The sequence below is a fragment of the Oenanthe melanoleuca genome, unplaced genomic scaffold (genome assembly GCF_029582105.1).
Source record: "Oenanthe melanoleuca isolate GR-GAL-2019-014 unplaced genomic scaffold, OMel1.0 S093, whole genome shotgun sequence".
In the NCBI taxonomy this organism is placed as follows: Eukaryota; Metazoa; Chordata; class Aves; order Passeriformes; family Muscicapidae; genus Oenanthe; species Oenanthe melanoleuca.
In genome coordinates this window covers 17,734-32,385 of record NW_026612742.1, presented here as the reverse complement: position 1 = coordinate 32,385, position 14,652 = coordinate 17,734, and the positions used below count along the sequence as shown (strand labels likewise).

Below are 14,652 nucleotides of genomic sequence, written 5' to 3'. Positions count from 1 at the left end.
ACTTGCTCTCTGTAGGTACAGTATTAAGTATTTAAATTAATAGGACTTAATTTGTGTGAAGGAGGAATGGAAATACGCTTTTTTATTAGTCAGAATCTGAACTGTGGTTGAGAAGGAATATGAGGAAATATATTCCATCTGTGGTTAAGGAGCTGTCCTTCCTTATAACTCAATCCTGCTGCTATTTGTCTGTTGTGTCCTCTGTGTTCAGAACAAATTGTCGCACATAGCAAGATGATGATTTTATACTAACTTGTGATTTTTGCTTTTATTATTATTTACTTTTTTGGATGATTTTCCTGAAAGACAACTTTTAATATGTTAGTAATTCTCATGGGACAGATGTAAAAATTCTTTCTCTGAAGCTAATGTCCTAATGTTATCTCTGCAGAGGAGGTGCCCAAATGTATGTAGTTACTAGGCAAAACAACAACATCAATAGTGCAATAGGCAGCATATGCTGTATTAAGGCATAACTGTGATGTCTGAGCTGTGAATTTTTCCAGTCACTATTTACAATTACCTCATTTGCTCTAAGAGCTGCAAGCATGAGCAGAAAGCCAGGTTTAGTGTGGCTGATGGTTTCAAAGTTAGAATTCATCCAAAGACAAAGTACTGGGGGTTTTGTTGTATTACCTTCTGCTACAGGCATGTGCTCTGAGAATAAAATGCTACGTGTCTTTCCAGGAATTCTAGTATTTAATTTTCAGTTAAATGTTTTAAGTATTAATTTTTGATCAGCAGACTAATTAAAAGGAGTAACAAAATTTTTAAATTTACGAAGTTATTTAATCTTAGATATTTTAAAATAATAGAATCTGAAAATTTCCAAGTTCCTTGCACTGGTAAACATGAAATATGCTTTGATATTATATTTTTATACCTGTCTGGGGCACAAAACTTGCACTGTCATTGCATATTCATATATCTCTTACTTAGGAATCATCTGCTTCCTTAACTTCATGCATCATTGAATTATTTAGGGACATTTGTTCAACTGAAAGAAAAAGCTTCACTTTGTGACTTGATTGTTCTTGGGAGTCTGATAACAGTACCTAGAAAATGTGCCCACAGAGGAATAATATTAGTAGTAGAAATGCTCTTTCCTTGTTTTTTCAAGACTAAAATGATGTAATTCTTAATAAAACCATCCCATTATCTTTTTATGTATGCCATACATATAGTATAATATATAATACATATTTTTCTAGAAAATATAATTTCAAATCCCATGAACAGTCCAAAAGAATTATGATAAAGTGTGATGGTTGACTGAGGTAAAGCCAAGTGTCCAGAGTCAACCTCAGAAGGTTAATTTAAGGTAGAGAATTTAAGGTTTCTATCTGAAGTATGGAATACCAAAAAATTCTAGTAAACTCATTATCCTGTACAAGTCATAACTGTAATAATTTCTGTCAGTTTTATGAGTTATTTAAATATGTTTAGTCCTTCCTTCTACTGAAAAAATTAACAATTTCATTCCAAATTTGTATCTTCTTTTTTTCCCCTAATCACAGACAAAGCCCAGTGTTCCTGTAGATCAAAGAGAAATGCTGTTGTTTGTCACTGACTCCTCACTGCAAAATGTGGCTCATGGGATTCCAAAAGTTGTTGCTGTGTCAGTCACTGCCTCGTGTGTTCTCAGTATGGAAGTCATAGAAGCCCTCAGTGCTGGCTCTCCTATCTTCTTCAAGGATGCTCTGTGGGGAAATGGTGAGCTTTGCACGAGGCTTGGAGTCCCACAGAAACAGCACCCTTATCTCTGACACCACAGCATGTGACCTTCAGACAGGCCACTTTCATTATCAGATGGAGATGATATTTTGCAAGTTTGGGATGAGAAATTTGAAAGGGATTGTAATTGAAACTCTCTTGTAAGGTTTCTTTTTCTGTAATTTTGGCTTGATCTCGAAAGTGAAGGAGAAATTCAGCGATGTTGCTGCATGCCCACCAGTATTACTGTCAGTCTTTTCTGGTGACTGCTGAATCTGGTGACCAGTGTCAGTCAAATTTGTGAGCTGACAGAAGGCTCAAAAATATTAAGAAATTTGCATGTGCTTAGATAGAGAAATTTTACAAGGTCTCCTAAATCCTCTTAGCTGCATGCCTTCGCTTCCATACAGATCGTGAAATTATGGTTGTTCATTTTACTTCCATTTTCAGTCACGCTTTCTGAGGTTCAAGTTTGGATCTGTAGGGTGACTGCAGGGCTAGTTCACATCTCACACCTTCAGTCACTTCCAGAATGTAAATGAGCTGGCATACAAAGCTGTGCAGAAGGCTGTGTGTCCTGAAGCAAAAATCTCTACTCTGGAGAATAAAGCATTTAATGCACCTACTCTTTGTAATCTTGGAAGCTAAGTAGGCCCACCTAAAGTGGTGCCCATGCTTACTACCAAGAGAGTGAGATGTGATGCATGCTAGGTGGCATCAGACTCTCTTCTGGCATGTTCTAATTTTTAAATTTCTTTTTCTTCAAATTCAGATTGCTTTTTCTCCCTGGGAGTTGCAAAGTGTAACAAGAGCGTGTATCGCTGAAAGCAAAATATTTTGTCATTGAGAAAACCTGATGGAGTCTATTCATCTGTTTGGTAGCTGGCAGAGATTGTTGTCTTTATTGGCTGTGACAATTAACATGGTCACCTTTTTCCTTGTTACTGTACTGAGTTGAAATGTCTTTTTTGGCAGGTAGGATTATTTGTGTTGAACGTACTGTTCTCTTATTACAAAAGCCTCTTTTGTGCTCGGCTGCCGGTGCTGACCTCAGTGAGCTGACTGGCCCTGTCAGACTCGATGAGCTGGATTCTACAACACAGGCCAGCTCCATTTGTGCTCTCAGAGGTTTGTATGGCCTTGCCTGAAATGAATGCAGTTAATTATTTGTGCTCACTTTAATCTTTTGTGTCTTTATATTGATTTCTTGCACAAACAGCGTGGAGGGATAAAAAAAGCATGGCATTGCTGTGGGTCATTAGGATATTTAAGATTTTATGCTTCTTTGTGGGCTCTGTTTGCCTTTTGCTGGCCAAGCTCTGCTCCCACTCACTCATACCTCAGAACAAATGTTTAATGCACAATCTGTTTCATTATGTTCCTTCCTTCACTGTCTTCTTTCAGGAGCCTTCTGTTCACACCAGCCTTGTTGATGTTGGCAACAATGAGTTATACCAATACTTTTTGGGCAGATGGGTAAGATATGTTACCCAGATCTTGAATGTAGGGGTTAGTGACTGATTTCCCTGGAGCTTTGCTGCAGTAGGACAATTTATTATTTTACCATAGCAATTTAGCATGATGTGGCCAGTATTTGTTCACCAACCACTTTGGATCATAGCTTTGTATAATATCTTGGTCTTACCACTAACCATGCAGAAACATTTCTTTCTACAGATTTTCTAGTGTTTCTAGTCATGCAGTGTATTTTCTAATGGTTTGTCCAGACAGCTTCTTAAACCTCCCAGTTGTACAGTGCCTATGAGGAAATGTCCTTGAAGCCCAGCAGCTCCTCAAGGCTATTTTCCTCCTTAATTTAACTTGTATTATTCCAGTAGCCCTTGTAGAAAATTCTTGATATACTTTTGCTTTTACACCTTCACTAGAGCATTTGAAATTAACTTTAAAATTACAACAAATTATGGTTTTCAAATTAATTCTTCAGCTATAATATGACAGACTGAGAATACAGTTTGAAACCAAGCAAAGCCTTTACTAAACATACCTGCTGCTATGGTAGAGCCACAACTTAGCAATGCCTCTGTGATTAATTACTGAGTACCTTGCAGTGACAAATGTTGAACAGTGCATAATGAAAACCAAGCACAACTAGAGGCACTTCACTCAAAGCCTTGGTTGTTATGTACATCTTGCATTGATACAGCTACTTGAAAGGTATTTCTGTTGCTGGGTGTGAAATGCTTTTTGACTTTTTTTTTTTTTTTTAACCTCTCCAGTAGTTACGTTAAGAATTGTCACTTCTCTACTGTTATTTTTGTGATTATGAGAAGTGCCTGTCTTCTTTTTTTCTTGTTGACTGTGTTCATAGGAGGATAAAGAAAACATCTCTTTGTCCTTTCTTTTTCCAGCAGAGCAAAGAAAGTACACCTTTGTGATCTGTTGTGTAAACAAGTAATTACTTTACACACATGGGAGATGTCATGCTCTGCCTGTCCTATATTACAGATAGAAGATTGACAAAGGGAGAAATTAATCCCTCAAACCTTGTCTTGTTTAATCTGAAATTTGTGCAGGGTAGCTGTTATCAGTATGTTCCTACACTTGAATACCAACATAGAATATGAAATACCTTCTTTATACTTAGGCTGCTGCAATATCTAGATGAAAACTCTCACTTTTGTGTGTCCTGAAATAATTTCGTAGCGTTCAAGAGATATATTCTCTGGTTTGGGTTTCAGTTAGTGCCTAGAGCTTTCTGCTGAACTAATGAAACTAATGGCATTGACCCTACTTTGTTGGTGGGAGAATGTACTTTTGCTGGAGTAACACATGAACAGAGATGCATCATCTCTGAAATTCAGTCACTGTCTCTTATCTCCTAAGTCAGAGAGTTGTTAATCTGGCTTTCAATGAGGAGCAGTTTTTACCTCATTCATTCTTGTCCTTTGTGCATCCTCTCATTTCTTGTACTTTTGGTTACCTGTGTGTGTTGCACACTGGCATCCTCCCAGCTAGCAGAAAGGCTGCAAAGGCTGTCTCTACCCCTTCTTGAAGGAGTGTGCCTTCCTGCTCCTTTGGAAGAGACATCTGAAGTCCCCCCAGTCCAAGCTCCCACTTAAAGCTGGGCTCTGAGCAGCTTGACACAACTCTGGACTGGATGCTTTTCAGAGGTTCCTTCCCCATCAAAACAGCAAATGTTCTAGTTCAAGCAGATGCAATGAGTTTGTCAGAAATCCCTGTTTCAGGGAGATCCAGTCATACCAGCTCTGGGATAATGGAGTGTGTTCCTCTTCAACAGATGAGTGAAAACCTGTGGTTGCTTTCTAATGAAAAGTTTATTCTTCATTGCAAGATGAATCTGTGGTTTTCACCTGTGATGTTAGGGTTAATAGGTTTGTTTTCTTATCACTATGCATTGCAGAGTAATTTCTAACCCTTTTTGCTGTAGAGTAGCAGTCAGGATGACTTACATGTTGGCAGCTCATACGGCACAGAACTTTTTCCTCTTAATCATGCTTTGAGCAAATTCTACTTAGTTATACCACATATGATATGTGGGAATATTACTTTGATTAATGCTATTTGCCTAGCATGTGACTCACCAACAGTGATTGAATTTGACGTCAGATATTACCATATTTAAGCTTTACTCAGGCGTGTGGGGTTTTTTCAGATTTCTGCTGAAGAGTGGGACTGAAATGGGGTCAGTCACTTTACCTAGGTTTCCTTTTTGGATTGAATTTTTGCCTTTCCACTTCCATTAATCAGGAAAAATGATTGGGGGGAAAAAATTCAAAACAACACCTCCGTGTTTTAATTGTTTCAACCAAAGTGTTCCTTGGCATTCCACATGGCAGACCTGCTTTTCCAGGTGTTTTCCTCTTGTCAGTCTCTTAGTGGTGCCAGCCACAACCCTTAAAAATAGACTAGAGGTAAAAATCAAATTTTGGCTATGTGCATTTTCATTTAAAAGAAGGATCTAGGGAAAATATCCAAAAGGTTTGTGTATGTCAAGCAAAATCTAGAGTCTTGAAAAAGATGTGCAGCAGTTCAGCATCCTGAACTTGACAAATCACTTTGCATAAAGGGTGCTCAAGACTGTCACTAGGTTACTACTCCTGTTGCTGCTTTGAGTTGGTCTGACTTCAGTGATGTCTGGTTGTTTTCTCAAGGGAACTCTACATTATCAAAATAATCTTCTCCACTAGACATAATATCATCAGTATGATCCTGATTGGTTTTCTTCAAATGTGCTTGCTCTGGCATCTTGCAGTTGGAATATGGCACACAACTGGGAGAAAGTGAAAAGGTTGAGAGAGAAAGGGGGTTTGTTTTGTTTTTTAAATGATTTTTTAATGAAGAAGGAAACATACTCAGCAAACTAATTGGTAGCTTTTCGATGAATAAGAATCATAAAATCATAGAATCATTTAGGTTGAAAGGGATCTTTAAGATCATCAGGTCAAGCATTAACTCAGTGCTGCCAAGTCCACCCCTAAACCATGTCCCCAAGTGCCACATCTTCATGTCTTTTAAATAGCTCCAGGGTTGGGGACTCCACCACTTTCCTGGCAGCTGTTCAAATGCTTGACCACCCTTTCAGTGAAGAAAGTCTTCCTCATATCTGATCTAAATCTCTCTTGGCATAACTTTAGGCCATTTCCTCTCATGCTGACACTTACCTGGGAGAAGAGGTCGACCCCTGCCTGGTTACAAACTCCTTTCAGGCAGTTGAAGAGCACAAAAAGGTTCCCCCTGAGTCTCCTTTTCTCCAGGCTAAAGAACCCCAGCTCCCCTTCATCAGCTCCACTGCCCTTCTCTGGGCTCCCTCCAGCACCTCAATGTCTTTCTGGCAGTGAGGGGCCCAGAGCTGACTCGAGGTGCAGCCCCATCAGTGCTGAGCACAGAGCCATGATCCCTTCCTTAGTCCTGCTGGCCACACTATTGCTAATACAGGCCAGGATGCCACTGGCCTTCTTGGCCACCTGGGCACAGCTGGCTCATGTCCAGCCAGCTGTTGACAGCCACACCCAGGTCCTTTCCCTCTGAGTCATTTTCCAGCCACTCTTCCCCCAGCCTGTGGCACTGCCTGGGGTTGTTGTGACCAAAGTGCAGGACCAGCACCTGGCTCTGTTGAACCTCACACCACTGCTCCATTGATCCAGCCTGTCCAGATCCCTCTGCAGAGCCTCCCTGCCCTCCAGCACATCAACATCCCACCCAGCTTGGTGTCATCTGTGAACTCACTGAGAGTGGACTTGATCCAGATTATTGATTAAAATGTTAAACAGGACTTGCCCCAATACTGAACCTTAGGGAACACCACTGGTGACTGGCCACCAAGTGGAATTAACTCCATTCAGCATTCACATCATTCAAAGAGAAACTTACCCATGGAAACTCCCAGTTTATCACAATCACTGAAGAATCAAAATTATTCTTCTAAGAGGCCAAGTGGTTAAATAGAATATCTCATTCTGTCAGAGAAATCCTGAAATTTTTGTTGTACACTTAGAAATTGGGTCATAAAAGTTGTATCTGAGAAGCAACTTTCCAGATCTTCAGACTTGCTGTCCTTTGAATTCCCAAAGAAAATTACAGTTTTGTTGTTTAGGTGTAGCTCCCTCCTTGTCCCAGGAGAACCAGAAAAGCAAGGGATTAACACCCTGTCTTACACTCCAGACACTGTAAATGCTCCATAGTCTCCAAGGCTTTCTTCTGTTGAATGGGGTGTAGAACCATGGGATTCTTGCTCAACAGAGACTGGATTTTTAAGTCTGTAGTTCTGTTGTACTAGTGAGGTTTTATCTTAGTGTAATTTCATTCTTGCAGGTGAATATTTTTCTCTATAAATAATGCTCATAATTTCAGCATATTGTTACCATAAAACATAATACACTCTTTATTGGCTTCTCATAAAATTCTGAATATAATTTTTCTTGCCAAAACTAGCGAGGCCCTTTTTATTAGTCCAAAGTATCTTTGGCATCCCCTTCTTACGCATACACTTATGACTGTGAGCCAGATCTAATCTCTTTAAATCTGTATAAATGAGGAATAACTCCATTGTTAGTGGAATTTAATCTGCATTGTTGTTTTCAGAAGGGATTGGGGCTTCTTATTGGTTTGTATTTTCTAAATATCAATATCAAGCTATTTGATCTGATGATTTTTAGAGCTATTTATTGCCAAGAAAACATCAGAGGACCAGAAAGAAAGCAAACAAGCAAAAACAAATCAGAAAAGCAGTAAAATCCAAACCAAAAGGACAGAGCCTGTTTGGAAAGTTAATTGTCAATTATCTACTTTCTGGTATTTTTAGAATGTAACACTCTGCTGTACTTTCATCCCTTGTTGGAGGGGCAAAGGAGAAAGGGAGTGAGATTGTTGGAAGAGCTGATTCTTGCTCTGACAAGTCTTAAGCTGTAGGTCAGAAGGGCTCAAACCTGCTGTGAAGCCAAGAGTGACTGTGTTTGCTGGCTTAATGTTAGCATTTTGTAAGAATTCCATCTTCTGCAGGTACCGTTGTTGGAGTTAATGAGAGCACTGCTTTCTCCTGGCCTACATGCAACAGATGTGGCAATGGAAAGTTGGAAGTGTGTCCCCAGGACAGGTGAGAGTCAGCATGCTCCAGAGCACTCCAGGTGTTTTGTAGATGTAGCCATAACAGCAGTAGGTGATGCAATGATTCCTGCAGGCACAGGCTGCACTTTGCTCCTTCCTAGAGCTAAGACGTAGTATTTTTATTGCTGATGAACTGATAAAACCTGCAAGGTTACATTCATATATTAAGAAAGATACAAGTAGATATGAAATGGTTTGATTTTGCAGTTACTACTTTTTTTTTAAACCAATCTCACTTACAAAGGTTTTGTAGCCCACTGGATTATAATATTACTTTTAATAAATATGCCCATAAGCCACAGGTCTGATTTTAAGTTCCTTTAGAAGTAGGTACATGTGTTTGTGTGCCTTGTCTTGTTAAGCTGTGTATCCCCAGTTCGCCTCATTTTTATACTGGACTATGATCTCTGCTACAATTTATCTAACTGTGAAAGAGTTGCATTTCAGACCTATTAAATTAGTCACCTTTCTAAAAGGATGTTGAATAATTCTGGCAGTATGTCTGTCCTGAATGTAAAGACTGAGCCTACAGGACCTGTTGCCACCTGAAATGTTGAACCTGTGTCACACTGACATAATTTTGGAAAGCCTCCCCTGCAGCTGCCTAGCCAGCTTGTGCTTGCAGAATGTGAGATACCTGGTGGAATAAAAGCCCAAGGGATAAGATCAGTCGGAGGAAGGAAGGAAGGAAGGAAGGAAGGAAGGAAGGAAGGAAGGAAGGAAGGAAGGAAGGAAGGAAGGAAGGAAGGAAGGAAGGAAGGAAGGAAGGAAGGAAGGAAGGAAGGAAGGAAGGAAGGAAGGAAGGAAGGAAGTTCTTTCTACTGAAAAAGCTTAAAAAAGCATACGGGGAAGTTGGGTTGATCTTATTTAAATAGATAATATTTTCCTGAAAATGAGAAGGTTTGCCCTTTATGCTTTGCTGTACAAAAAAGGCTGAAAATCAAAACCAGGTGTTCTGTATTATACCATCATGCAAAAAATAAGGATGTGTTCACATAGTAGTGTAGTCCAATTTAAAAAGTATCTCACCTGTGAGGGACACTTTTGCTTCATTTGGAGAACAAATGAAGTATCAATATTTGTTTTAGAAGTGCTTCCAACAAGTGCTTATAGCTGAGCTTAATTTTGTGCATGACTTAAGTGTGCACTGAAAACATTGAACGTTTGCTGAATGAGGGCCTAAGTCAATAATTCACTTCAGCCAAATCTATACTACAAATTTTCTTTTGCCATAACTTTTAGGAGGTTATGAGATTAATATTTGCTTAAGTGGGGTGACTATAAATAGCAACCTCTCTCCATGCTGCCAGAAATTGTAAAAGGAAGATCCTCTTGCCAAAAGAGTTTAGGTCCTCCAAGAGAGTTACTGCCAATAGAAGAGTTCTATTTGCTATTATCAACTGAATCTGTACCAGGGCTTTGCTACTGAAAGTCTACCAACAAAGTATTTTAGAGAATACACTAAGTGAGGTTTTATTTATTTTGGTTTATGGCTTGTTCATTTCTCTGTTTTTGTCCATCATTATTTTGTGTGTTTCAGAGAGTTGCTGTATTGTAACCAGTGCTCTGAAGTTGTCACAACACCAGTTTTGAAGATGCAGCTGGAAGTCTTCTTGAGTTGTCCATCCCGACCTCAAAGTACAGTGAAAGTAAAGGTATGGCATGAAATAAGCCATATTGCAGTGCACTGAGACTAGATGTGTAGACACATGGGTGTTCTAAGCCACACTTCTATGAACAGTTCTGTCAGAAGGCAAATTAAAATATGTGAGGCTATCCCATAATTTAATCTAATACTAAACTTGTGCTTCAATGGGCTAAGAACCCAGTTCCCAGATCTTGCTCAAATAATGCAGTCATTGAGTTCACCCTGAGGTTTGCAAACTGTTCTATGGCCCAGATGAAGGGATTTGTTAGGTTGGGCCTTTGGAAGCCTCAGTCTACATAGTCTAAATGGAATGTGTATTTTTAGACTTCCACTCTGAACATCTTTTGTGTCACCTCTCCTCTGCTTTCTTGGCCAGAGAAACAAAACTGTTTGATATTAAAATGATAAATCTTTGTTCTATGTGACTTCAAACAGAACGTCTTTGCACACTTAAGATTTTTGTCATGAACAAAACCTGTGAATTTTCTCATTCCAGCTGTTGCAAAAGACAATCTCTTCTCTCCTGATGTCCTCAGCCAGTGAGGATGGGGTAGGTATAATGAATGCTGACCAAAGAAGGTTAAACTACAGAACTTGATGTAAAGGCAGAGTACCCAGTGTGTTGGCAGGTCAGTGGCAGGGTCTTGAAAATCCCCAGTGGTGGAGATTCTGACTTTCCAGGCAGTTCACTTCAAAATTGCACTAGAAGAGGTAAGAGATTTCACTACAAGTGAATTTTTTTTTTTCCCATGTCCAGGCTGTGATTTGAGTGGGCTGTGCCCTTTGGCAATCCCACCTTGCAGCTGCTGATGCCCTGCCATCTCATGAGACTCACACCCTCCTTTCCAGAAGGGGGATGCAGCAGATGGGCTGTGTAGCTTCAGCTCAGCTGTGATCTGCAGAGCTGCCTGCAGACTGCACTCAGAGCTGCCACAGGCAGTGCTGGACTTGCCTCTGTTCTCTGGATCCAAAGATACCCTCCAAGCACCTCACCTTTTGTGTCTGGTCTCCTAAATCCTACAAACCACAACCACTTTGTAACAGCACAACACTGAAAGTACTGGCTGGTGGAAATAGTAGAAGAATTTGCAAAATACATGCGAGATACTCCTTCCTAACTGTATGAATGAAACACACATGAGCCATGGAGATCCATGGGCTAAAGTACAGTTTATGTAATCGTGAAGTAGTTATTCCTTTAATCTGAGATATCAGAAGAACCCTGACACTTGGCACAGTGACCCAGATTTATCGTGGGTGAGGGAGGCACCTGGGTAGGTGCCTGGCTGACATTGGCTGCTGGATGGTCTGCAGCCTTTAGAGACCATTAAGTCCAATTAGGATTCCAAGATTTTCCCTCTCCCTTGCACGTGAATGGGAGCAAAGGTCAGTTTGTTGTCTTGTTTAATCATCCCAGTTAAATATCTTCAGTTAGGTGATAGGTGCTGGGGTCAGTTTGCTTTCCCTGTCTTACAAGTTTTCCAGCATTTTCCTATTACATGCCCCATGCTTTTAGTGAGATTTGTGGGTAATACTTAAAGTGGAAAGTTACTCTGAAATAATAAATTATTTTTCTTATGCTGGAGGAAGGTGTATATTTCATTTAAGCAGAGAGATACAAGAAATTTCCAAAATGTCTTTGCTCCTTTAATAGCAGTTAAGTCTTGCTGAGTTTTACAGGATGTGTCTGGTTTGGTTACAGACAGGCAAAACATAGTTCTTTTTTGAGTTATTAGAATTCAAACAACCTCTTTTTCATGTTTCAGTGTGTGTAATGCCAATATTTAGAAGCCTGGCAACTCAGATTTTTTTATTCTCTGGCTGAAACACAGGGATAAAGATTGGTTACAATAAATACCACTTGAGGTGGCATTTTTTTGCCAGTGCTGCTGAAGTTTCTAAGGGTGTAGCTTTGTAATCAATTCTTTTGGCAGGGAGGTTGGTTTTAGCTGTCACTGGCCCTGGCCACTTGTTCCTCACCTTGTGGCAGCTCTTCTGTTACACAGTAGAGTTGTTTGTGCAGCTGCAGAGTGAACTGGACTGCAGAACCGGTCTGGGGTAAAAATAATCCAAGGGAAAAAAAAGAAAAAAGATTGTTTATACCTTGAGCCAGGCAGCGCCGTGGGTATCACATACCTGTACAGAGGCACAGAGCAGATGAAGGCAGGGGCACAGTCAGAGGTGGTTGTAGGCTATTAAGGAAAGAAATGGATGTGAACCTGCCACCTGAGATACCCTCTCAAGTGAAATATCAATTGTGAGTGTTACCAGTTCTTGTGTTAACGTGCTGTCTCCTCTTAGTGCAGCCAGGCCAGCCTTGCATCCCTCTCCTCCACACAGAACACAGCCTCTGCAAATTCTCTCAGGCACAACTCGGGGGTGAAATGCCAGTCAGGTCATTGAACAGGAGGGACTGTGTTGGTGCTGCTGGTGGTAATGCATGAACAACAAAAAGTTAAAAGGGAGGGCAGCAAGAAGGGTTACAAAATTTTTCCTTTAGTGGATCAGTTAGCACAGGTGATCAACATATAGTATGTATATACACATTGCCAGCACACATGAAGTCCTGCAAGTGTCAGAAAGGAAGATAAAGGGAGCTTGTGTAGGTTATGCTTCAGCAAAACTGAGTTCGAAGTCACAATAACTTTTTTAAACAGCACATTTTTAAAGCCTGGTAGTGCAGCAACTGAGACAAGAGTGTGATCTAATTATTGAAAATCTAATACATTCATTCTTTCCATTAGTTCTAATGCACTTCTCAAGTCCTTTAAAAAAACTGTCTGTTGGAAGAGGATCTAGCATGCTGCATCTTCCCAGCTGAATGCTGCCTAGAACAGAACGTCCAGCACTGTTTGTTTTACTCACCATGCTTTTACTCCTGCAGACTTACGAGGTGCAGAGCGTGCTGGGAAAGGAGGTGGGGTTATTGAACTGCTACGTCCACTCCATAGCCAGTCACCCCAACTGTGTGGCGCTGGAGGAAATTGTTCTGGAAGCTGCAGCAAGACAGAGTTGAACTCTAGTCAGCTATTATAGTATCTGTGGACTTTGTAATGTGATTATCTGTTAACTAGTGCCACAGATAATGTATAATGCAAGTGTGATAAGCATTAAGATAGTTTATTAAAACTGTGATTTATAAAGCACATTGTGCTAAGACTGAAAAAAATATCCATATATTGTTCAACTTTCTGAACTCTTTCTGGTCAGTGCAGAATCTAAGAATACAGTTCTTTGTCATGTTTGCTGTTATGTAATGTAAAATAACTTTTTCTGGAAGTTTTGAATGGTTGTGATTTATTTTTAATAATACTGTATTTATTATGTGTCAATGGAAAATATTTTACTGGTATTTTTGAAATAAATACCTTTCTATGGGCAGTGAATGTTGGTTTAAGCTGAGTTTTATCAGTGTATTCCAGACTTGCTGCGTGGTGCATGAATTCTGAATTATCACTTTGCAATAGTTGTTAACAAGACAGAGATTTGAACACATACAAAGTTAATGTTTTACAGCTAATTGGTCTCTCAGCATAGAAGTTGTGTGTTATCTGTAGCTTCCCACGAAGCAAGTGTTTAATTATATTTTTTATGGGTAAGGAGCAAACTGCGTTGTGGGCCACACAACTACCTCCACCCAGACTGTGGAGACTGCAGATCAGATAAATGCCAAAATCTTCCTCTGAGTGCATTGCAAGAATTAATGTAAGAATTAGAGACTGCGTGGTTTTTTCCCCCTTACTCTTTCAGTGTTTAAAAGCCCCTTGCAGGTTTCAGAGGAGGAGGAACAAGTGGTTTTGTGCAGGTCCCATGTGTGATTAACCAGCAGAAAAGGAACAGCAAACTCACCACACTGGTCATTTCTGCAGCTCAGGCCGATAGTGAAAAGTCTTATGGATGTCACAAGTACTAAAGGAATGACCCAGCTTTTGAATTCCCCTTTTTTTCCCCACCTCCTCCAAGTGTTTCAGTCTCTTACCTGCCTCCGTGTAAGGAAAAAGGAGATGACAGCCCATTCCTGTGTAGAGGTCTGTATGTGAGACTGGGGTTGCCCCTTCAAAGCCATTTAGGACTTGAGTCTCTGGGAAAGCTGGAGGTGCTTGTTGTGTCAGGCCATTTTTCTGCCAGTGCCCCAGAGATGCTGTAAGTGCTCTAACACTGCACTAGTGAAATTTAGACAAGTTGCCCGATCTTCACTCAGCGATGAGCAGCAGCGTTGCTGCTCTGTCACTAGCAGGGATCAGTGAAAGTCTTTGTGACCGCTGACTCTGTGATGAGCAGCAGTTGCCCACTCTCACTTTCACTAGCCAGGATCAGTGAAAGTGTCCAGCTCCTGCAGTGGGCTGAAGCCTGAGGGCATCAACACCTCTGGGACTCACTACAGCTACAACACGTTAGTGTAGGTGCAACTTTGCATTATCTGGAATGGAAACCCCTTGGAAGTTTTTTTAACAGGAATTTTAACTAGTGGTATTCTTTTAATTGTGTTCCTGTAGCCCTATGCACTTTTTTTTTTTTTTTTAATATCTAGAATACGGTATTTCTGGCAGACTCCTGGTCACAGAGCAGTCTCTCTTGCCGCGCAGCTGCTCGGTCCCAGCAGCGCCACGGCAACCCCTGACTCAGCACTCCGCTCAGCGCGGCGCTCCGGGGGGAGCAGACTTCGCATCCACCGCTCTCCCCACCCCGCATCGCTCTCTGCACGC

At 40.6% G+C, this 14,652-nt stretch overlaps 1 protein-coding gene and 1 long non-coding RNA gene across 4 annotated transcripts in view; one reads left to right on the top strand and one right to left on the bottom strand.

Annotated features, from left to right (window-relative positions):
• Positions 1–13,332, top strand: part of LOC130266582 (DNA repair-scaffolding protein-like) — a 26,967-nt gene extending 13,635 nt beyond the window's left edge. For both annotated transcript variants that reach the window (XM_056515831.1, XM_056515833.1), the window contains exons 5-10: positions 1,518–1,713; positions 2,689–2,841; positions 8,194–8,287; positions 9,839–9,953; positions 10,443–10,496; positions 12,831–13,332. In XM_056515831.1, coding sequence (XP_056371806.1) covers positions 1,518–1,713; positions 2,689–2,841; positions 8,194–8,287; positions 9,839–9,953; positions 10,443–10,496; positions 12,831–12,962 — 744 coding nt within the window. In that variant the 3' untranslated portion in view covers positions 12,963–13,332. The remainder of the gene's footprint in view (positions 1–1,517; positions 1,714–2,688; positions 2,842–8,193; positions 8,288–9,838; positions 9,954–10,442; positions 10,497–12,830) is intronic.
• Positions 7,841–14,652, bottom strand: LOC130266583 (uncharacterized). 2 transcript variants are annotated; one of them, XR_008842922.1, is made up of 3 exons: positions 13,926–14,652; positions 11,927–12,942; positions 7,841–8,441 (listed from the first exon to the last, which is right to left on the bottom strand). It is a non-coding gene; the product is annotated as an uncharacterized LOC130266583 (long non-coding RNA). The 2 variants fall into 2 exon arrangements; XR_008842923.1 differs by lacking the exon at positions 13,926–14,652 and adding an exon at positions 13,796–13,915.